Source organism: Sceloporus undulatus, unplaced genomic scaffold (assembly GCF_019175285.1).
Source record: "Sceloporus undulatus isolate JIND9_A2432 ecotype Alabama unplaced genomic scaffold, SceUnd_v1.1 scaffold_12, whole genome shotgun sequence".
NCBI lineage: Eukaryota > Metazoa > Chordata > Lepidosauria > Squamata > Phrynosomatidae > Sceloporus > Sceloporus undulatus.
Genome location: NW_024802934.1, coordinates 2,344,907 through 2,369,812, shown reverse-complemented (window position 1 = coordinate 2,369,812; position 24,906 = coordinate 2,344,907). Strand labels below are relative to the sequence as shown.

Genomic DNA, 24,906 nt, shown 5'->3' with positions numbered 1-24,906 from the left:
GGTGTGTCCCTTTGAAAAAACACAATGTAGGTTTAGTTATAAATTGTTGGTTCTCTGTCTTCTCTGTATTTGAGTGGCTAGTGAGTCACCTTTAAAGGAGCAAGTGCTTCACTTTGGTTGCATTATTGAGAGAATGCATTAAAGAAACTGGGCGCAAGCTGGGCCATGCGGTCTATAAATGTATATCAGCTTGTGAATAGTCTCCACATTGTCCCACCCCAAAAACCAAAGCCTGGCTACATTTCTGCCTCAAAGTGCCTTCTGGGCTTCCTGGATTTGCATGACATGTTTCAATTATGGGCATCTTCATTTGGATAGCAAAACTCAGTTTTTCCCTTTGTTAGCATTTTTCATGAATCATTTTGCTTCCAAATTAACAGCTAGTTGCCTAACAAAACCAAACCTAATAAGAGGTCCATCTCTTTTGCATTTTGACACATACGCTTGATTTTTAAAAAGTGTATCTTCCGTGATAATCTTGATTTTTTTTCTCTTCATTGAAAAGGGTTTCTTGATGACAGATTAAAAAGTGTTGGCAAGTCTTTGTACTGCACAACATAAATGTTAATCATTAGAAGGAACTTACTTAAACAAGAACAAACTCTCTGGTTTTGCTTTCACTCATTTAGATGTTTATCTCATCCTGTCCTGCTTAAGGGCCAGCTGTAAATAAATAGCATGTGGTAAGGTAAAAATCCTAGAGAATCCAAGATAGATTAAAGTCTCAATAAAACAGGGTATCTCTCTCTCTCTTTCTCTCTCTCTCTGTGTGTCTGTTAAAATCAGTTATAGTATGCATTAAAAATAAGCTGGTAACTAAAATATCATTTATGTTGCTGACATTGTAGCAACTAGTGAGCATACATTTGCATTCATGAAACATTTTCAAAATAGAAAATAAACTTCAAACTGTTTTTTAACTTTTTCTTTCTTTCTTTCCTGTAATCATCTTGGTCACTCTATGCAAAGAGATCTTGTAGCACCTTCGAGATTAACTGAGAGGAAGAAGTTGGTAGCCTAAACATGTGAAGATTAAGTCTACTTCATCAGATACATGGAGTGAATTGGGTGATAATGTTCAGGTTGTTCAAGTTATTGAAAAAAAAAAAACAAATTATGAAAAATAATCATAGTTTAAACAAACCACAATTCTACCATTGTTTTACCTTACAGGGAATGGTGGTTTGTTAACTACCTGACAAAGTTTCTTATTTCTTCTTGTCTGTAAAGGACAATATGGGACTGTATTCCCACAGATTTCCATGTTTCATTCCCTTAGCAGAAAACTATAATTGCTTGTTATGTTTGAACTATGCTGTGCTCTATGGAAGGAAGTTGATCTGTAACCTTGTCTTATGATGTATTAAGTACCTTTTGTTGCATTCTGATACTAAACATTTCTGTACATTTCTGACATTAGATCTAGTTTACTTGGTAGTTGTAATGCAGAAATTTCCTTAGATTTTCCAGTCATCTCTCTGTGAATTATCAGCTAACATTCTGCACTCTGGTTAGCAATTCTGAATAACAGAATTCTGTTGTTGTTGTTGTTGCCGCTGCTGCTGCTATTGTTGTTGTATTTTGAAATGAAATGTCATAAGTAATTTCCATAGTTTTTTCAGTTATGCCTTCAGTGTTGTTATTTCAAGTTTGAAAATGAGACTGATCCTTATAACCTAGCACAAATTTATTCTGAAGCATCTTATTTTGCATTTTCTTAAATGGTGATGCTTGCTACCACAGAACCCGCAATAGCCATAGTGGAAGCAGAAGTCTTAGAAAAAGAACATGTTAATAATAGGCAATGTTCTTGGTATGGTGAAATGGGCTTTAAATAGCAATGACATGTACTGTGGACAAACTATTCTCCCCATTCCTGTTGTGGGAAGGAAGCCAGGTTACTTTTATTCCTGAATTTTTCAAACCATGCAGCCCACTTCTAAACTTGCTTACTGTCGAGTATGTGAATAGGACTGGTGTTTTATTCATTTCCATAGAACTCTGCCATGAATTTCTTGGCTTAGAAGTTTCAGCTTTAACCTTGATATTCTGCTCATTGTTTTATGATCATTTGAGGCTTGCTATGCTTGCACTTTTTTCACTGGTTTCAGAACAGTGTTTTCAAATGGTATATTCTGCCTGGTACTAGGAAGAGGATCTATGCCCTGATTCATATTGTGAAATTAAGCAAGTTATGCTTCAGCATGCCAAGTGGGAAAACAAAAGCAAAACAATGTTCAGTTTTCAAGGTTCAACAACAATGAGGGCATCATCTGAAATGCCAGTCTTTATTTTCTGGAGTGAAAGGACCTGTTTTAGGGTGCATTTTGAATGAGAGTGGTTGTAGTAAAATATTGTGTTTTTAGATGTTTCTAGCAATTGGATGATAATCTATGTATATTCTAATGTTCACTTCTCTAGACACTGAGGAAGTTTTTAACAATTTTGGTATACAGTCTTGGTGCTCCACATTTTTAGAGTGTGAAAGATTCCAAAATTATTAAAGCATTATACCCTATTATATAAACAATTTTACTAAAAGAAACTAGCTCACAACCTTTCTATTTTTTCACTGTAACTTGGTGCATATCTTGGAACTATGGCTTTTGAATTTGTTTTGTGAACTCTATGCTCTTACTCCTGGGAAACACCAAATATGCCCATGCCCAATGTATTTTACGAGTTAGATTATTTTTAAAAGCCATCATTTATTAAGGAAAGTCGTTTCAATTTTCAAATTAGTGTGCTACTTTTTTACAGGTCAGTGCTGTCCATATTTGTTAAAACATATAAAAGTATACCACTATGATGAAGCAATTGAACCATCCAAAAAACTGAATATCGTAATGAGTTAACAATAATTTTTAAAAATTATTTTTAAGTTTGTTCAAGCTATATTTCACTCCAAGAAGTATAATCATTCAACATCTATTTATGGTTTTCCGTGCTATACAATCCAGTTTCAAACATGATTATGCGGGTCAGTAACCTTTCTGTAATGTATTATTTATCTTTCCTAACTCTTTATTAATTGCTTTTAAAAATGTTTGTTTAGCCAACAAATACTTAAGCTACATTTCTTTGTAGTTAATCCATTGTTGCCACTGAACTTTGTATTTAGCTAAATAATCTTTTACACAGACTCTTAAAACAATGATGGATTGTGTTGTGACATAGTGTCCATTTGTATCAATCGCTTCTTCTTATATGCCTTTGAAGATACAACTCAGATTGTTTTGGGGGAGAGAACCCTAATCTAATTGTATTACCAAGATTGTCATGTGTTAGGATTTATAGAAGGTGATGGGTAAGAATAAGATCTTGGATTTCCTTGACACAAAAGCTTATTGCTTATTGAGCAAAATATTTTGATTGCAACACACGACTGAGGAAAATAGCTAATTAATTGCACTACTTCTTAGCAAATGCATGAGAGAGAGAGATAATTCACATGCTTTTTTAAGAAGTGGAAATCATACCATTTTTCCTGGTTCACAAAAGGAAACACAATATGAATACTTTACAATATAAATAATTTAAATAGGCAGAGCCTCTGTAAAAAGGGCTATATTCTATTAGATCCTGGATCTTGTTCCTTTACTTTTATTGTCTTAAGGTGCAGAAAAAAGTTCTCTTCCTTTTCTTTCATTTTTTTTTAATTGTGGAAAATCCAACTCTGGAAATTTTCTTCAATTTAAATGGCTTTACACGCATAAAACTGATATGAGATTCTTTGAAAATCTCTCTCTCTCTCTCTCTCTCTCTCTGCAGTTGTGAAGAGTGAGAAAACCATACTACAGTATTTATAATTTTAGTTTATTACTACCGTTTCTAACCCACAAGTATATTGCATTTTCTCTTCCTTCTTTATGTGTTTAAAAGAGGAACACACAGAATATTTGTACAGAATATTTTGTACAGAATGTACAGAATATTATGCTGTAGCTGACGTTCTTGCACTGAGTGGGAGTCAATGGTCTATGGAGCCCCTTCCAGCTTTATTATTCCAAATTGTCTTGTCGTCATCAACAAAAGGTGTCATGATGACTGTCAATCTACCCCTCTGAAACAAAAGCCAAATGCTATTCTCTGAGATTTTTTTCCTCCTTCTTTAGAGCAAAAAGACTATGAGCAGCTTTTTTCTTCAACAACAGCAATACTGAAAAAGTATTTTCCACTCAAATGTTTGTGTGCAATATATATTTATCCAAAACCAGCTTGCACAAAAGTACTCAATTTTTTTTAAAAAAAGCCACAAACAAATGTGCTAGGATCCTTATGATTTCACTCAGCAGAAATCAAACTTTTTTTAAAAACAAACAAACAAAAAAAACATTTCCATGTGCAGGAGTGAAATAAGTGAAGATTTACATTCTGAATTTAACACAGAAAAAGTCTGAAAAAAATACAGAGGTTGTTGTTAAAATCTGTTATTTAGTTGACTTGCAGTGAAATCCAATGCACCCCTATTCAGAAGCAAGCACCACTATGTTATGAAGACTCACTCCCACACAAGTAGAGAGAGTATTGCAATCTGACTGATGGCATAAGGAAAAATGTTTGAGAAAGTTATTATGATAGGAGTTTACAAATATTATCTCTGTAGAATAAGAATTGCCCTATCACTTAAATTCATGATACAAAAAGAAATCCATAAAACTTCTGCCCTTGGCTCTAAATATTAAATATGAGAAGAGAGTCCTAGGTATTTGCGTGCTTATGCATTAATAATTCTTATTGATTTATGTCAGTTGCGAAACTATCACAATAATTTTATCATTCTACTGTGATATTGATTCCATCTCCCTGGTTCCCAGTGAGAAATGAATGGACCTTTATGGAATCATTGATTACTCGACAGCAATCAGATCAATATGCTTATTGTGAGAAATAGCAGAGATACCATTGTGTGGATTTTTGTTTGTTTTTAGTGGGCATAAAAATGTGTATTTTATTGGATCTATTTTCAACATTGATTTCAGAGTTTAAAAATGTACTTAACTGAATTTCCAATTTACATTTCAAACATGTTTCACAATACACAATCTGGTCTTTCTTGCTGATAGATTAGAAGACTGTTAAAAAGCTCGAGGTTATCTGTGAAAGAAAAAACACACACACCCTAAACTTTGCTTGAAGTTGAGGATTCCCCCACCCCATCTAATCAGTTTATACCACCCAGAAACTCAAGATATGCATAAATGAATTACACAGAAAGTAGAAAGGCAAGGCCTGGGGTCAGCATTAATTATTATAAGTGTCACATTATATTTCCAAAGTCTTTGAAATTGTAGTTTGAATCTTGTTGCAACCTTCACCTGTGAATATAGTTGTGCTCAACTTTCAGGCATGTTGGAATGGATGGGAACTGGAATGTGTGCAGCTGATAAGGACTGTTTTATTTTCACACTGCTGAAATTAACTTGGAGATAGATACTTTGCTTTGTTTTGGTCTGATTTCTGTCTCTGTGATAGTTTAACCACAACTTAGAAGTAACTCACTGCAAATAAGATGGTAATTAATCCTCATTGGCAGAAATGAAGACTTAACTAAATTATGTGATGGCTGTAATACAAATAGAATAACTTTTTTGTTGTAACTGTAACTATTCACTTATATTTATAGTTACAAGATGGGTGACCTCAGTCTTTAGAGAGATGTTGTACCACAAGGTAGTAGATTGCAGCATTTAGAAAATATTTGATTGTTTTGAACAACAAAATAATATTTATACAACAAACAAAATAATGTTTGCGATATGTTGTGTCCATAACTGACTATTTTTATGGGCCTTGAAACTGTAATTGCAACCTATTACTTTTTGAAGAAATATTGCAAGCTCTGTTTTTAATGCCAAGCCAAACAAACCAAGACTGTCACTTGTAAAGGCTCATTCAGTAGAAGCAGACAAACTTATTCCTCTTCATTTTCCTTTCTTTTTACAGTTAATCTGCTGGATTCAAAATCAATTCAGGGAGAGCTGGGCTGGATTTCCTACCCATCACATGGGGTAAGTTCATTAATCTGTAAAAGGGGGAAATAGTGCTACAGATCCATATACCTGTTAAACATAGCCCCTCTCCCCCACCTCTTCGCAGCATACAAAACTAGATCAGGGTGGTTTGTGATGGTATTTTCTTTACTTCTAATATGACAATTTAAGACTTATCCTCTGTGCCTTTACATATATAGGTTCATATTTATATGGACTAGAATAAAACAAGATGCAGTAGTGTCCCAGTCTCTCACAATTTGTATGCATTTTCCATGCATATTTATTTTCCAGATATACATGCTTCTGGACACATTTTTTTCTGATATAACCTTTTATATGCATGTCCTACTAATTGAAGTTTTATGTGTGTATTTTTTCAAATGTATGCATATTGGATGTTTGTTTGTTTAAAATGTGTGCATAGTTTTGTCCACATTTTGCTGAAATTTAGTACAAGTACAGAGGTAAAGAGCAGCAGTTTTCTTCGTACCCTCAACAAGCAAGAGTGTCCTGATGTGGATGGCAAAGACATATGTGGCACTCAGAGGACATATCTATGTTATAGACGAGGTTCAATAGCTGATCTGTCTTTCTAGCAGACTTTTAAATGGAAAGGTTAGCATCAGCTTTATTCTTTGGAGAAATGGCACAACATGGATATTCTTTGGCTGGAATCCTTTTAGTGATATATGTACACATAACTTAGGCCCTTATCACACGGAGGCACTTACCATTGCTAAAATGTCGGTAAAACGTTCCTGAAGCATTCCTGAAGCATGAAGATGTGATAGCCGGTTGTGCTTCTAAATCATCATTGAGGTGTACTGCTTCTCTCCCATCCTCAAAGTGTTCATAGAGCAGTCATTTCTTCAATAACAGAAATTCCCGTTATTGAAGAAATGGCTACTCCATGAATATTTTGAGGATGGGAGAGAAGCTGGATGCCTCAATGACGATTTAGAGGTGCGACTGGCTATCATATCTTCATGCTTCAGGAATGTTTTACCAACTGTAAGCCTCCGTGTGATAAGGGCCTTAGGGTTTCATTGACATATGTCTGTGTCTAGACTATTTTGAGAGCTACAGGAAGTTCTCTGGACTTGGAATGTCAACCGAGATAGATGTGAATGGAGGCAGCCAATTCCATAGGGAATAATTGGAGGCTAGGGAGATACATTCTGACTGAGCTGAAGTAGCCACAGTTAGTGATTTTGTTGTTGTTGTTGTGTATATCCAAGTCATTTTTAACTTATGGCAGTCCTATCACAGGGTTTGCCATTGCCTTCAGAGGGGGTTTGCAGTGTGATTTGCCCAAGATCACCCAGTAGGCTTCCATGGCTGAATAGAGATTTGAACCCTGATCTCCAGAATCATAATGCAGTGCTCATACCAGGCTGGTTCAGCTAAAATCAGCATTCTGGTTTTATACACCACTAATTTTAAAGAGGTTTAAATCATCATATATCAGAGCTTGCCTTTTTCTGGCTAGACAAATGTGTAGATGCTCTTCAAAATAACCAGAAAAGGCAATAAGATTACAGTTCTTCTTCCTAGGAGCACTCAGATAGAGAATGACTAATAAAAAACTGGTGGTGCAGTGGTTAAATACCTGTACTGCAGCCACTCACTCACAAACCACAAGGTTGTGAGTTCAATACCAGCCAGGGTCTCAGGGTTGACTCAGCCTGGCATCGTTCCGAGGTTGCTAAAATGAGCACCTAGCATGTTGGGGCAATTAGCTTACACATTGCACTTAGGGAGTGCTTAAGTGCACTGATAAGCAGTATAGAAATGTACTTGCTATTGCTATTCTTCTGCTGTGCCTTCTCCAGCAGACTTTCCTGGTGGAGAACACACATCTGGATTAAGAAAGGCAGCAGTTCCCCTACTGCATGTTCTTTAAGCCTGTTCAGAGGGAAGACCAGGGGGAAAGGCAGCCTGTCTCCTGCTGTGTCCTTTCCAGCAGGTACAGAGGAAAGACCAAGAGTACAGCCAACACATCTCCTATTGTTCTGTTACTTTGCTAAGTGAAGAAAGTATTTATTCATTTATTTACAGTATTTATACCCAGCCCTTCAGCACTAAAGGCTCTCAGACTGGCTTACAATTATTATTTTAATTAGACAGTCCCCTACCCTCAGGCTTACAGTCTAAAAAGACACGATACAAAAGGAGAAGGGAATGATGGTGGGAAAGGGGATCAGGTCCAGCAGTTCTTCTCTCCCTCTGAGGCCTGGACCAAGGCAGATGGACTGGAGAGAGGTCTTTGTTTCTTAATCGAGGCCCGGTCTGATAGTGTCTTTTCACTCCCTCCAGGCCAGAAGATGACAGTTGGCAAGGAGGGAGGGCCCTCTTCTTCAGGCCCGATGGCTTTAGTTGCTCACCGTCCCACCTAAGCCGAGGCAGAGAAACTCCTTGCAGCCAAACCAAAACTCCAAATTCACACTGCTATCTCCACCTTGCACCTCCATCTAAGCAGGGAAAGGAAACTGCTTGTTCCAATTGTTCTAGTCAAGATCTGAGTTTCTTCTTACCTCTCAGGCTCACACTACTAGGCAGACAAAGGAAACTCCTTTCTATCAGTTATGTTCAAATGGCAGTTGTCCATCCTCTCAGCCAGTAAATGACCATGACAGTGTCCTGGGAGCTTTCTGGGGATACTAAAATGCAGTATTGTATATGGGTAATGTTGCACCTCACAAACATTGATCCAGGATTTCTCCTTGCTTTTTAGTTCAGTTATTCCATGTGAGAGGAATAGTTCAGTTTGCGTGAGAGTTCCTTATGGAACAGGCAGATCTGGGATAACTGATTACGTTGTTTTACATTTTTTGAAATTATATATTTTTTTACTTTCAGAAACAGAGAGGGCAAGACACTAATAAATCTTTCCTTTGATGATTTTCCCATGCTGCAAAGTGGGACTAATTTCCTCCATTTTCCCAGCCAAACTCTTAGGTAATTGCCTGAGTTTTGGTGTAATTTTGCAGCCTTTTAGTTTTCCTCTTCTTGAAGGCACGCTTGTTGTGCTTTATCTCTCTGTTGAGCTCCCTGGCCACAAATGGGAACAGCAACTAGAGACAAAGCAGCTGGCATAGGTTTGAAGGAAAGCATCATAGGCAACATAAGGAACAGATATGCTTTATTAACCCATTACAAAGACTCCCATGTATCATGCAGCAATTTGGTTAGCCTCCGGAAGCCTGTTTTGACCTGGAAACATTTTAGTAGTGCATGCTTTTCCTATCTGTTGTTCCTCCTTGGCATCAGAGTTAGGACTAAATCTCAGGACAAATGCTCATTTTCTCAAAACTTTAATGAACTGTGTGTGTTCTATAAACTTCATTTCTCTTACTAAGAGAAGGAAAGTGTGTGCACTGCTACTTACACCGAATTTAACAGCAAAATATCAATACATTTTAATAGAGCAGAAGTGTAACATTTTACAACTGAAATGTACTTCTGAAAAATTGTGGAAGGAGTAGTATTCAGAAAGTGAAAAGAAGCAGGCAGGAAAGACAATATTTTCCTAGCATTTTACTTCTATATTAATTAAAACTCTGTGGAATCTACATCTGTCTGAAACCTAACTAAAATATGAACTTAAACTTCAGAGGGAAAGCATTATAATAAAGATGTCACATCATATTGAAACATAGCTAATAACACTATGGTGATTTATAGTGCCAAAGTTAATAGAGCTACACTCAAAGCTGTGACTCACAAATGAGGGTGTTGGTATGATGCCAGCCAAGTTCTAAGACGTAGCTATATATCCCCATCACAACCCATAAGTGTCAATATGCTGAGGCAGGTTACTCTTATCAGTATAAAAAGTCTCCTTTCCTGTTCCCCTAGCTCTCTTAGAATGTATTCCTGCTCTCTTTGAATGCATCCAGTAAAGATCTTTCAAGTACCTTATTTTATATGCACTATATACAAGGGGTTAATTGTGGAGAAGGGAAAAGGCAAGTTTTTGTTTGACTGCTTCAAGATTCTGAAGTTATTTTTTTCATTACAATAATCTGACCTGATTTTCAGCTATACAAAGTTCCTGAATATTCATTTTGTGATTTACCCTCATCTGTATTCACAAATTTGTGTTCTGCTTGATAACTCTCCAGTGTCAGCACTTTAACCTGGATTCAATATTATCATCCTCAAAGAATTTCATATTTTATCCTATTCCTCCCCCGCACCTATCCCACACATTCATAATGTTATCATTTGTAATACAATGGTTATCTGGTCAAGCTCATTCATGCCTTTGGGGAGTCTGGACTGTGCTCTCTCTCTCTCTCTCTCTCTCTCTCTCTCTCTCTCAAAAAAACAAAAACAAAACAAAACAGAGAAACAACTATTAAAAAGTGAAATAGCCCCATTTACTTCTACTTGATTACAAAGTCCACAGAGACAATATCCTGCACCAACACCTGCATTTGCACAATTTTTATACTGTCAATCATTCAAATTTGTGAAAGGGTCTGGGAAATGAGAGCCATGTAATCTTTTCCAAGCACATTATTGATATGCTGATTAAGCATAGCGCAACTGATTATTAGCTGCAATTCACATAAATTATAGCAGTACAGATGTAGGATAAGAGGAGAGAAAAAACAAGTCTTTTCAATCAATAATACAGATCTGAGCACATTTATCTAGGATACAAATATTGAAGGGGAATTTACACTTTACTTATTCATATGATCAATTGCGATAGTTCCAATTCAGTTTGTTTAACTACATGTCAGCTTCTATGGCTAGAGTGCACACCAAGGGTCTGCCGTATGTGCATGACTGCCACATTCACTTCAACTGTTCTGTGTGGACAAAGAGACCAAAAGGATGCCCCCCCCTTTTTTGAAGAGAAAAGACAGCCGCCCGACTGAGCGGGCAGGCCGTGTTGCCGCCGGAGCGGTGACGCAGGCTCGGTGGAGTGCCCCAGCATGCTTTGCTGGGGCATGCTTGCTGGCGATTGGTTGCTGGGGGAGGGAAAGGGAGGTACTTCTGCCTCTGAAAGGCCACTCTAGGGGCCGGATAGTCCCTCTCTATGGCTGCCTTGGTACTCCAGGGCGACCGATTGGTTCGGTTGCTCTGGGGGCGGGGCGACTCCCTTTCCAGCAACCCCCTGGGCATGGCCTATTTAGGCCCAGTTGCCCAGTGCACAGTGCCATTTGCTGCTTGGCTCTGCTGGTGTGTAGAGCCAAGCTGAGAGGAGCAGGAGGCGAGCACAGAGGGCTTTGCCCTCCCTCTTGGCTCTTGGCCCGGGTCTGGGCTGATTTGGAAGCTAAGGTGAGTGGGCTTGTGGAGGGTGGCATTTGCCTCCTCCTAGTGTTGCCCCTTGCCTCTCCCCCGCTTGGGTGGTTTTTTTTCCCGCCTTTTTTTTGGCAGGAATAGTTGCGCCCACCATTTTGTTTTGGCCTGGTGGCCATTTTGTTGCTTCGGCAATTTCAGGCCTGCTGGAGCCCTGCACTCTTCTTTTGTAATTTGTGACTGTGTTGCCTGGTGGTTTTAGTTGGAACAGAGCTCTTGGGAGATGCTTCCAGATGGGCTCATTGACAGTTATCAGTGGGGTGCCCTCCCCCCTCCTTTTTTGTAGGCACACTCTCTCAGCCTCAGCTGAAGTAAGTTTTTGAACTTGGTTTATTTTGCCTGGTGCGGTTTTGTGGCTTGCTTTTGCTGGTTCTTTGGACTTATCAGTATGCCTCCAAAGCCACCTCCTGTGCCTTCGGCATCCAGGCCTGCTACTAGGGGTCAGTCTGGATTGCCCAGAAGGTCATGGGCTGGCATGGCACGGACACACAGAGCATCCACTCCCAAAGGGACACCTGTTGCAGAGCCTCCCGCAGATTCATCTCCTTCACTGCCTGCGGAGGCATCTTCACTTTCACCCAAGATAGTCTCCAATTTATCAAGGTCCATTGCTGTTCTGATTCAGCAGGCTACAACTTCCAGTCAGCCTGCCACTGCTGTGCCTTCTTTTGTTCCTGCATCTCAGATGGCGAGGGAACCAGTGCCCAGCTCCTCAGATTCGTCCAGTTCCAGTTCATCTTCTTCTTCGTCAAATGATGAAAGGGGGCTTGGAGCGTCGTTATTGGCTGATCGGCGCAAGGAACGGAAGAGGAAAAGGAAGGCCAAGAGGAGACGGCAAATGGCCCGTTTTGCGGGGTCCGAGCAACCTGCAGTTGCAGGTGGACCTCGACCTAATGTTCCATGCGGGAGGGATGGTTTTTGGGTTGATTATGCCTTGGTTCCTGGCCTGCCTCGCTGGGCCATCATGAGGTGTGCCTGGCGTCCAGGACTCCAGGGTGTGTGGGTAGATCCACAGATGAATGATTTACCTATTTGTGCTCCAGGTGAGCGCCCTCCGGGAGCTCACTTATCTAGCAAGGTTAGAAAGCTCATTCTTCGGGGATGCTACGTGGATGTCTTTACCCTCCTCCAGCCTAAGGGCAAGGAGGCTATTGCTGTTACTTCGACGAAGAAGGCCAAGAAGGAGCCCAAGGTTGCACCGTCTGAGCACACCTTTGCTAACTGGTTGGAGGGCTTCACCATCTTTAAAGCAGTAGTCTCTATGGCCTTCCCTGAGCGAGCGTGGCATTTAGACGGCCATTTGCTTAATGTTCTCAGGGCCAAGGCTTTTGCGGGAGACACAGCGGCTATCGCCTACGATGCGGCATTCAAGCAGCATGCTTCGCAGAATTCCAGGGAGCATTGGGACCTGCTCCACAATGAAATTTGGCTGCTGGAAGTAGGTACTCGGGCTGCGCCACGAGCACTGTCCTAAGTTTCATCTCAATTTGCTTATAAGGGTCTGTTGTGCTGGGATTTTAATGTTGGCAAGTGCATACGCACCCAGTGCAAGTTCGATCACCTTTGTGCCTTTTGTAGAGGCTCACATGCCAGGTTGTCTTGTCCTGATGCTCCTTCCTCATCGCAGTTTTCTCGGGCCAGGCGTCCTGCCTCTCCTATTAATCCTGGAGTTGGGCTTGCTTCCAAATACCTGCCATTGGGAGCTTTCTATTTGACCCTGCTCTGGGTTTGCAATGTCAGTTAATTCCTTGTATTTCCCTTACTTCATGGGAATGGTTTCCATGTTTTCCATTGCTGCTTGTGTTGTTAAGATTGCAGCTTATTATTGTTTGCTAATTTCTATTTTTCAGTTGTGACACGCTAAAGGTTTGGACAATCGGCACCAGCGTTTTGCCGTTGATTCGCTGCCTTGGACGCGAGTGGAGCATGCTGTTTCCTTTCAATATGTCCTTTTGGACAGGATTGCAGGCTGGCTTGGCAGCTTCCTCTTGGACTCCTGCTTTGTGCGCTTTGTGTTGGTAGGGTTGGCGGCAGGCGTTACTGCGTAACTGCCTTTTGTGGCGGCAGCAGAGGGTCTGGATCTGGTGGTCATGGTCTATATGGTTGCATAGCACTGTATCGGGAGTCCCTATGGGACACGGGAGCAATGAGGACATGCGTTGTGGCCATTGCGGGGGCCATAACGTGACACCGCTTCCCGGTGACTAGGGGATTTAATTTGAATGCAATCACTAGGTTGCATGGATATGAGAGGGCGTTCCATCAGCCCCTAGCTCATCCCGATATCTTGCTGATATATGACTGGCCAGTATCTTACAACAGTGGGTTGTACAATGATCCAGACCTCATGCTTTTGGCCAACCCTACCTTTTGGCTGCTGGTTTTGTGTGAATAAAGTTGTGGCCTTTCCTCCACATATGGCTCATGTCTTATTGTGGCGCTGCCCTCCCAGGCAACAGGGAAGGGCATCACTTGCCCAGGAACTCTTTCTGTTTTTTGGGTCCATATAGAGTGTGCGTGGGAACTATGTTATTGGTGGACTGTATAAGTTGTTAGACTACTTATCATTGGCTACACTGGCTGGTGCTTCTGGGAGTCATAATCCAACAACATACAGAGTACCACATCATTTCAACCCCTAATATTGATCTTTAGACCAGATACAGATTCAGCTGCCTGTCACAGAATTGCCTTGTGTTGAACTGTCACCACATTTCGTACTTCATCTTCCATGCTCAGAATGATCATCATGGTAAGGTTGTATCTGAACTACTAACGGCTACCACTTCATAGCAGAAGAGGTCAGATAAAAGATTATAAGATCCCTTTTAATGATGTACATAATTTATTTTAAACTTATTAAGCTATGTGCACTGTTAACTCCTTTGGCCTGTGAGGGAGTGGACAGGCAGGTTCAGCTCCATCAGGGCTATCCTGAAGAAAGAGTCCTCCCTCCATGATAACTGTCATCCTTTGGCTTGTGAGGGAGTGAACAGGCAGGCCCAGCTCCACCAGGGCTAGCCTGAAGAAAGAGAGCCCTCCCTCCATGATAACTGTCATCCTTCAGCCTGTGAGGGAGTGAACAGGCAGGCCCAGCTCCATCAGGGCTAGCCTGAAGAAGAAGAGCCCTCCCTCCAATCCATCTGCCTTGGTCCAGGCCTCAGAGGGAGAGACTAACCACTGGACCTCATCACCTTTCCCACCATCATTCCCTTCTCCTTTTGTGTCGTGTCTTTTAGATTGTAAGCCTGAGGGCAGCGAACTGTCTAATTAAAAATAATAATTGTAAGCCGCTCTGATAGCCTTTAGGGCTGAAGGGCGGGGTATAAATACCATAAGTAATAATAATAATAATAATAATAATAATTTATTTTGCACTGAAAATGCTCCATCAGGCCTAGCCCAAGTAAGAAGAAGAGCCCTCCCTCCAGTCCATCCATCATTGTCCGGCTTCAGAGTGAGAGAGAGGCAGGGCAGCTCCATTGGGCCTGGCCAAAAGTAAGATGAAGAGCCCTCCCTCCAGCCCATTTACCATGGCCATGGCCCCATGGAGAGACGAACCAATGATCTTGATCCCTTCCCCATCACCATTACCTTATCCTTTCGTGTCATGTCTTTTTAGATTGTAAGTCTGAGAGCTGGGAATTGTCTAATTAAAAAAAATTGTAAGTGGTTCTGAGAGCCTTTGTGACTGAAGAGCGAGGTATACTGTAAATACTCAAAATAAATAAACAAACAAATAAATAAAGGGAAATGATGTGTCAGAAAAGCTTAGAATTAAGCTAGAGCTTGTAAGATCTACTGATGTGTTGTACACAGGCCATTTCTCTTCCAAATGGAAACTTTCCACATCATGGTACCCATATATAAAAAAGATGACAAAGGGGACCCTAAAAACTGCAGACCCATAAGCTTTATTGACATTGTGGCTAAAATGTATACAAAAAACCTATTAGGCAAAATCAAGGATTGGCTTGTTCATAAAAAAACTTATTAGTGGAAGACCAAGCGGGATTTAGATCAGGTAGATCCACCATGGACAATTGTTTTACGTTACACCATCTTATAACAAAGTATATGTCTAAAGGGAAACAACTTTTCACAGTGTTTATTTATCTCAGAGCAGCATTTGACACAACTATAAGGGATATCCTCTGGTCCAAATTGGCATAATTGGATATGGAGCCGAGACTCCTTTATCTACTTAAGGCCCTTCACTCAGATACCTGCCTTAGAGTGCATATTGGAACTAATGGTACGCTGTCTAAGAAAGTCAACATGCATAATTTGGCCCCTATTTTATTTAATTTATAAGTCAATGACATCCCAGGTTTCCTTTTCTCAACAGCGGTCCACACACCAAAGATAGACAATACATTTCTTAAAGTCCTTCTCTATGCTGATGATATGGTTCTGATTGCTCGCACGCAGGTGGGTTTGAGATGGCTCTTACAGAACTAGCTACTTACTGTTCCCTTAACTCTTTAGTCATCAAGTAAGATAAGTCTAAGGTGGAGGTATTTGGGAAAAGGCACAAGAAATACAATAGGTTCCTGGAGGCAGTCGAGCAAGTTAATTCCTATCTATACCTAGGGTTGTCCTTCTCAAATACAGGGAAATGGACAAACCACTTTAGAAGAAACAGAGAGCTACAGCTAATTGCAATGTACTTTACAAATTGATAAATTACAACCATCCCACTAATTTATCCCCTATCTCAAAACTTTATAAGGCTAAAATTATGCCTATTTTGTCATATGGAGCAGAACTATGGGGTCATATGAAAGTACCCCTTTTGGAGCAGGAACAGAGCTGCTTCCTAAGAAGGATACTTAGAACAGACATGAACACTCTGGCCCAAGCTGTGAGAGCAGAACTTGGGGCCTATTCTATCCAGTGCCAAGTGTTGATAAAAAATCTTTAATTACTGGCTAAAGATCTACAAAATGGATCCAAGGAGACTCCCTAAACTCTACTTAGAAGAACAGTTAGATAATTCGGTGATGAAACTTTTGGGCATGCCAGTTATCTACTTTCCTTGTGCCATACAGCTCAGGAAAACATTAAAACAAAGAGTTTTGGATATTGGTGCCCAAACAGACATAGATTTGCTGGCTGGTTTCTAAATGGGTTAGCCAAAAATAAAACATTATTTGCTTTAGAAAAGTATCTTAGGCTAAACCTAACACAGAGACAGAGAATAGCTTTCACCAGAGCTAAATTTGAGCAACTGAATTCTATGGTAAGAACAGGAAATAGCCTACCATGAAAGAACATGTATCTCTGGTGTTCCAGTTATAGAGGACACTGTGCATCCTATTGTTGTATAGATGCCAAGGAGAGATCCCATTACTTACAACCATTTGCTGACCAACTCATTGAATAACAAGACCAGAGACAGAGAACTGGGTTATAAAATGGGCAACTTTATTAAAACTCAACCTATTTACTTTTATTTCTTTGAGAACTGCAAGCCCAGGGGGGAGAACCTTGTGTAGGAACAGCTGGTGAATGGTCTGTTCCAAGACCAATTCCCCAGCTTCCAAAGGGTGAAAACATCTGAGCCCAAAGGGCAATCCATAATTTGGGTTGCTCCCCGGCCGGCCCTCATCCGGAAAGCCAACCGAAGACTCCCCCACTTAACTCTCAAGACTTAAGTGAGGGTTTAAATCTCAGGCCAGCCCCAAGGCAAGTCTCTTTCCCTTCGTGTTTAGTCTCAAGACATAAACCTCAGTTTCAGAGACCCACCTTCACCCTTTAGGAGGGTGCCGAGGTGTTCACCGAAACGTCTATCTCCCCCCGCCTATGCCATGAAGCCTTTTTATGACCACACCCTAAGCCAATTCTCCAATTAACAGTGTAGGGTAAGCAAAAAGCCCTTGGAAAAACAAGGACAAAAATTCCTACCCGGCCTCGAAGCGAAAAGAATGAATCTCACACTGTTGTCGAGGCGGGAGGGTGGCCCACCAATGAAGGCAAGTGACAGGGAGATCAGGCAGGAGAGCCTCAAGCAGGCTAAGCCCTGCCCACTCCCTGCTAACAGCCGCAGAAGCGCACCATTTTTATTTAAATTTCTGGTCTCTTCAATGAGAGGCCAGCAAAGCCTTCTCTCAGGATCAATAGGTCAGGAGAAGTATTTTGGTTAGAATGACCAACTGGGATCCAATTGTTAAACTGCCCTATTTCCTTTCTGGGAGAATTTACACTTAATATGTTGCACTGCAAAATTTATTACAAAAGCTGTTCACCTGAGAGATCTATTCATCACAAAATGTTGTCCCCTGCCATGGTGATGAGCTTATTTAAACACTCTGATTGAATTTTTTATACTATATCACCTCACTCTGCCAGTTTTATCTTGGAATCTATTTTTTTAATCAAATTTACTCTTTATTTTTTATGTGTTTTCATTGATTTAGTTAATGTTTATAAAAGTTTTAGGATAGTGCTTATGCTTATCTGTGTATGTATCTTGGTATTTTGTATTTTATTGTTAAGATGGTTAGTCAACTAATCAATAAACACTGTTGTTGTGTTGTAATTAATATTGTACTGATGTTTGGGAGGTCAATGCACTCATAAGCCATGAAACTCATTATGTGACTCTGCCTGAATCTTACCTACTTTATGGCCCGTTACAAACGGGCCATATAGTACACACGGAGCGCGTACTAGGGTTAGGAAGGGGTGGTGCTTCCGCACCCCCTAACCCTAGTACGCTCTCCGCGCACACAAAATGGTGGCGGCCATTCCACATGGCCGCCGCCATCAATACGTCATGACTGCGCCACCTCCAAACAAGGCGGTGCGGTTGTGACGTATTGGGGCCACGCCACGGCACCTATGACGCCCTTTGCGCGACCCCAGAAGGAGCTCCGTTTCGTAGCTCCTTCCTGCTTTGCGTCGTTGGGCACAACCTTCAGACGGCTGTGCCCAGCGATGCAAGGGAGAAAGGGGCCAAGCAGCCCCTTTCTCCTCCTCCCCGCCGCCGTGGGGTGTCCTTGGGGCTTGAAGCCCCAAGGACAACCCTTTCCAGGCTGCGGGAAAGTGGCCTTTTGCCGCTTCCCTACAGCCTGCAAAGCGGCGGATCGGGGCCTCGGAGGCTGCTGGTCTGGCAGCTGAGGCCCCGATACACCGGGGAAAGGGGCAGGTGCAGGCCGCCCCAAACGGGCGGTCTGTAACCCGCCTATGAAATTGTTGTGAAGATAAGCAGGGGAAAGAAGAATGATATCTGTCACATTGAGTTCATTGATGATAAGCTGGGAGTAATAGATCAATAGTAATGAAACAAAGTACCTGTTTGTCTATGAAAGCTATAACTCATCTGAAATTTGTTCTAGAATGTTACAAATTATTTGGGGGGTGTTATTTAAATTACAGTCCTGAGCTTCAATATTAAATTATAAATAGGGCAGCTTTCTGTGGGGCTAGCCATAATTCTTTAGAAAACTGTTGCAGATACCTCAAAATTTGACAGAATGTTTTGGTTGTCATCCAGTAGCAAAGAGGAAATTCTGAATGGAGGTTTCCAAAAAGCAAAATGAAGTGAGAGTCAGCTGAGGTTAAACAATTAATGGGGAAATAGAAGGGAACTCTCAGATTCCTGGGGTTAGAGAGAGAGAGAGAGAGAGAGAGAATGAATTAGAAAAAAACGGAAAATCCATGGACCTGTTTTGGGGTATTAGATACAAATCCAGGAAGCATGAATTTCAGCTGCCTACTGATCCATACATGGTTATAGGTGAAGTGCTATACGACTATATGTCCCTGTACATAGGGATAGTCTTTGAGAGTTCTGTATAAGGCAGATGAAGGAAAGCTCTACATCTCTCTCTCTCTCACAGGAATGGGTATATCTGTCTGTCATACTATGCTAAACTAATTTGCAAGATCCCATTAGACATTATTAGCCTCATGCAATGTCTTGTGGAATTGGTTTGGGCCAGTCTACAACTGCCCAAGATGCGTATAGCACAAGATTTTAGGATCAGTTTCAGTTGATGTGGCCTACGAATGTGGACAAAGTGTGTCCAACCAATGTGTCTCTGGTTCTTTGCACCACTTGCTTGAATAAAGCTAGTGCAACAGTTGAGGATATGATTAATGCTTATTTAGGTGAGTGATTAGTGCTTGATCCCAGAAAGAAGTTGTATGCCCTCCTAAACAAAATCCAGTTTGGACTCTATGATCCTTGACTACAACTGGCCAGTTGCAAACATTTCTTTTTTGGGGTGGGAGGGGGGGAGGGAATCCTTCAGAACATTGTGCAGTGCAATCACAAGCACTTTTCAGTTATCTAGAGCCATTTGTGTCTAGGTTCAAGTGTGTCTGGAGACAGACTGGGAATTTGGGTACCCTGAAGGATTATCTTTATTGGGAGAGAGAGAGCAAGCAACAAGCAGTAGATATGTATAGAAATATATTGCTGTTGTTTAACCTTTCAGCAGTTTTCAATACTACTGAACAATACTACTGAACACAGTTCTGTGGAATGTGGATCAGTTCTGTGGAATGGGAGTTGGGGCACTGTGCTTTAACCATTTCACTCCTAACTATGAGACAGATTCCACAATGTAGCATTGGGAGGTTATTTTTAACCTCCTGGCAATTGTTTTATGGGGTGCCACAAGTTATGAACTTCTTGTCAATGATGTTTCAAAACAAGCTGGTGGGTGTGGTCATCAGGGGATTTGGATCAAAGTGTTATTAGTATGTTGATGGCACCCATCTCTGCTTCTCTGTTACATCAAATCAGGTGAAGCTGTGCAAGTTCTGGATCATTGCCTGGAGGCAGTGGTCAACTTGATGATGACCAATAAACAGAGGATGAATCATTGCAGAGTCCTTCTGGATAAGTGATTCCAATGCCTGTTGTACGCCACTTTGATTGCATGGCAAAAAGCGGGATAAAAATTAATACACACACACACACACACACACATTATTTTATTTATATTTTATTTATTTATTTATTTATTTATTTTATTTATTTATGACTGAATGTATATCTTTGCTTTCCTCTAAAATCAAAGTTCAATATACTAAGCTAATAAAGGTATATTCAAAATGTAGAGTTCTGTTTTCTTGTGGTGGTATAAACTTGATTTTATATTCTCCTGTCTTTAGTCATCAATTTATGCATTATGTTGCATTTATGTATTTCTTATTTTTAATAAACTACTGAGAAAACCTCTTATTGGGCTATTAAGAAGTGCAATAAATAACTGCATGAATCTCAAATAAAAGCACATAAATAAGAATGAAAGAAAGGGGTGCACCAGATTTAAAAAAACGCCATACTCTGAGTGTTTTAAACATCCAGTGTCTGCTGGTATAAAATGTCAGTGTGCACTAATGGAAAAATAGTAGTACACTCTGTGCCTCTTAGCAAGGAGTTCCAAAAAGGAGAAGCATCCAATGATGGTGCCTTTACTTGCATCCCCTCCAAAAGTACATCTGATAGTAGCATTATACTTCATGTCCATAATTGTATTTCTGGACTTAAAGAGGATAAATAGACTTATTCCTTAGTAGATATGTATAGAAATATGCTATAAGTTGTAAATAGACAGTTATATGCTTTCTTAACCAACAGTGTGCCTCCTTGTGTAAATCACTGCAAATGGTTTAGTGAAGATCCATTTGCCCATGGGACAGTTGTTAGTTTCTGTCATAAACCTTAGATACTTGTTGGACTGAAGTTGCTCTGTTTAGACAGAGAAAAATACTATACAGGTTTCACACACTAGTTATGTATGCACAAAAATATAGTTACATACAGAGAAAGATGCTAAAATAAGATGCAAACTTGTCTTTGCTAATTTTTGGCATAGCTGACATGCCATAGTAAGCCAAGGATCCACTCTGGTTTCCTATGGGAAAGTATGGGTACATGCTGCCCAATCGCTGCTGCTTGCAGTGGGGGAACAGCTAGATAATCTGAAACAAGCTAGAGCCTGAAAACAAACCCTGGATTCTTTTTCTGGCTTGTTTGGAGGGAGGGAGAGAGAGAGCGCACAAACTCCCACACGTTAACACATCATGCTAAACAAACCACAGTCAGGTCTGTAGTTTGTTTAACTACTCCACTCTGAGGCAGGGCTGATCAGAAAGTAGAGAGGCAGCATGCCAGCGTATCCACAGAATCCTGGTTTACCATAACAGATACCTGTTAAGCATGCTTAACCCCTCACTGTACCTTGCTCTATGACTTGAAACATTGTATGTCACTAACATACCACACACTCTTTAGCCCCATTCCTCTCTCTCCCTCTCTTTCATTGTCGCTATCTCACACTGATATTGAGATAGGATTTTTTACATTTCTTTTTAATCACTGAAAGTGAATGGTTATTTCAATCTGTTTTCCTACTAAATTGCTTTAAATCCAATCATTTGAGCTTAACTGAGTTGTGGCTAAAGTGAATTACAGTATTTAAAATCTGTTTGATCTTGTTTGGCAATCATTTTTCTTTCCTCGCCAAGAGGTTGCATGGAATAAAAAATAGGGAAGCATGTTTATGTAAAAGTGAAGTGCATAAGAAAAAAAAATCAGTTTCACAAGTATGAAATGAGGAATAGCTGGTTTGATAAAAAGGATTTAGGGGCTGAAGTTTGGAAAATAAACATGAATAAGAAACATCAATACATAGTAGTAACCGAAATGACATAACCAAGTGTTGATATGATCTCATTTGTAGTTCTCTGTTTCAGTTTTCAGGGCCAGATAGAAAAAAATGGTAAAAGATTCAGAAAAGAATATGAAGATGAGATGATGCATGGAAGAGAAGTCATTTGATAGAGAGAGCTGAAAAGTGTGGACATGTTTAGGTTAAAGAATGGAAACTGATGCATGGGTATAGTTGTTTTGTTTTCTGAGAGCCAGAACAGACCAACAGGAAAAGCCAGCTTCTAGTACATACAACACATGCCCCCAAGACACCTGAAAACTAGTTTTGTGTTGTCTGGCTGCCCACATGTGGACCAGCTTCTTGTTGCTCTAGTGGCATGACGTTTAGATGCTGCACGCTGCCGGAGTGCCTAAAAGCTGCGACAACATAGAAAAGCCAAGCTTTTTGCCAGCACAAAAAGGAGTGGCTCTTTGCCATTTCTTTTGAGGCTGGTAAAAAGGTATATTGGAGCTGCAGCATGCAGTTGCCATGGCCCTAGTCTGGCTTTCTCAGGGGTGGCTTGAAGCCGTTCCTTTGCAGTGGTTTGTTCTGCCCCAACATTTGAGAAAAATTGCCCAAAGAGGGAAGTTTCTGCAACAAAATATATAATAGAAACTAGTATGATCCTATGGATGTGTAGAAGAAAGCCGTAGTAGGCTCTTTACCTCCTGTTAAGGTATTGAGAGCTAGGTTGGTGTAGTGCAGTGGTCCCCCAACTTTCTGGGGGCTGGCACCCCCTCTCTTCTAGAGAAACAACCCTAGTGCCACCCAAATACCCTATTCATGATACTATGTCAATTGTTCTACTGCAAATTTAAAACAACAAATTTCACTGGCTGCTCCCTTTGCACACAGTCAGCTTGGAAGAAGTAATTAAGCAACTGGCTGAATAGCGAATAAGAAACTTGCCTGTGACAGCCTTGTGGTAAGGGCCAGCACAGACGAAAGGCTTCTCAGTTGCTGCTCTACTGGCTTCTTAGGCCCAATACAGACAGGCAAAACGGGTCGTGGCGGTGGTGGCGATACTAGGGTTAGGGAGTGTGCACCAACAACATGCTCCCTAGCCTAGTCCGTGGCGGCAGTGGCATCATGGCGGCTTCCCATCCAAACATGGCGCACAGGGAGTGGTGTCATGACGGCACCACTTCCTGGTTGCGGTGTCGCAAGCTTCGTTCCCATGCGGCAACCAGACAGGCCCCTTTCTCCCATGGCTGCGCTTGTTGGGGTGTCCTGGGACATGAAGCCCCAAGGACACCCCTTTTCAGAACCATGGAGAAGTGGCATTTTGCCGCTTCTCCATGGTCTCGAAAAGTGCTGGATTGGGGCCTCTGGGCTGCTGGTGAGGCTGCTCTGCCCCCAACCTGTCGTGAAAAGAGGTGGGTGCAGGCCGCCCCTGAAGGGGTGGTCTGTACCGCACCTCAGTTGCTACTTTCTTTGCACCTGGTCACCATCACAGCCGCAGCTATGTAGGTGGCTGCACAGTGACATAGAAGCCTGTCACCTATTCTGGCTTTGTCACAAAGGCCAATGCAAGCAAGAAGCTTCTTGCTCACTACTCAGTCAGATGCTTTATCACTGCTCCCAAGGTGACTAAGTGCAAAGGGAGAAGCTTCTCCTTAGCAAGGAAGAACTCTCAATCCTTCTTTATTGGGGCAGAGAGAGGAGTAGCTGGTGTGTGTATAGTGGCTACATGATCTGGACTGGAGACCTCTCACCTGTCTGATGAAAGGAGGCAAGAGTAGGCTGGAGCATGCAAAACTTAAGCAGGGTCTCAAACATGAAACCTCCTTTCTGACTGCTGCATGCTCTAACTCTGGAGCTTATCGCACAGGCCCTGGGGAACGCAATCAGAACAGAATGGAAGGGGGCAGGAAGGGAACAGAACAGGGAAATCACCCAAATTACCGCACCGATTCTGAACAGTTCTTGAAAATCAATCTCTGTGGGCCAGATGTGGGATGGAACGGGGACTTCAGGCGGCATTGGCGGTGTTTTCCCGTGCTGTAATATGAGTGATTCCCATGTTCTGTTCCTTTCCCACCCCCTTCTGTTCCACTCTGATTGCATTCCTCAGGGCTCTGTGCACCAGTCAGTCAATCTGTCACAAAATGGAGCTGCTCCAAGCAACAGAAATGATGTCTTGAATCCAACCTTCACAAGAGTTTCCTGCCACTACCAGTGAAAGATATGGCTAAAAGAGTGAGCTCGCATGGGCAGGTGAAGAGTGGGAGATACTGCCACATGAAGAGAGGCTCTGTGGTGGTTTCAAGGGACCCTGAAAAGAAGTTTCATGCAAGTCCTACAGGTCACTGGTTTCCCTTGTGTTTCTTACACACCAGTACTTTAACTGAACCCCCCCCCCCCGACACTCCCCTTTCCCCTCACCACCCCTTGGGTCTTTCTACCACCCATGGGGAATCACTGGTGTAGTGGTTTAAATGTTGGACTAGGACTCTGAGAAACCAGGATTTGAAGCCTGCTCAGCCACCGAAACCCACTGGGTGACCTAAGGAAGGTCACACTCTCTCAGCCTCAGAAGACAGCAGTGGCAAACCTCTTCTGAGCAAATCTTGCCAAGCAACTCCCTTAGGGTAGCCATATGTTGGAAACAACTTCATGGAACACAACAAAGTCAAGGTCCAGGACATCCTGCATATGACAGTATACAAATTAGTGGAGCTCCTTCAGTTGCTTTCAGATTAGGATAGGAAGAAGGAAAATCCAGGATAGGTCAGATGCAGCTGTTTTGTTTTAGGTTGCTTTCCTTTTGTCATCACTGTACCTATGTAAACCAGTTCTACAAGAAAGGAAAGAAATGACTGTATACTTTCATCCACATAATGATATTTGTGGTGGTGGTGAAAATTTTATTTGATTTTTACCCTGCCCTTCCCTTTCTCAGAGTTGCTCAAAAGGTTATAATAGCT

At 41.3% G+C, this 24,906-nt stretch overlaps 1 protein-coding gene across 3 annotated transcripts in view; it reads left to right on the top strand.

Annotated features, from left to right (window-relative positions):
- LOC121917186 (ephrin type-A receptor 3) overlaps positions 1-24,906 on the top strand; it is a 295,195-nt gene that overhangs the window by 16,557 nt on the left and 253,732 nt on the right. For all 3 annotated transcript variants that reach the window (XM_042442910.1, XM_042442909.1, XM_042442911.1), the window contains exon 2: positions 5,947-6,011. In XM_042442910.1, the coding sequence (XP_042298844.1) occupies positions 5,947-6,011 (65 nt within the window). The remainder of the gene's footprint in view (positions 1-5,946; positions 6,012-24,906) is intronic.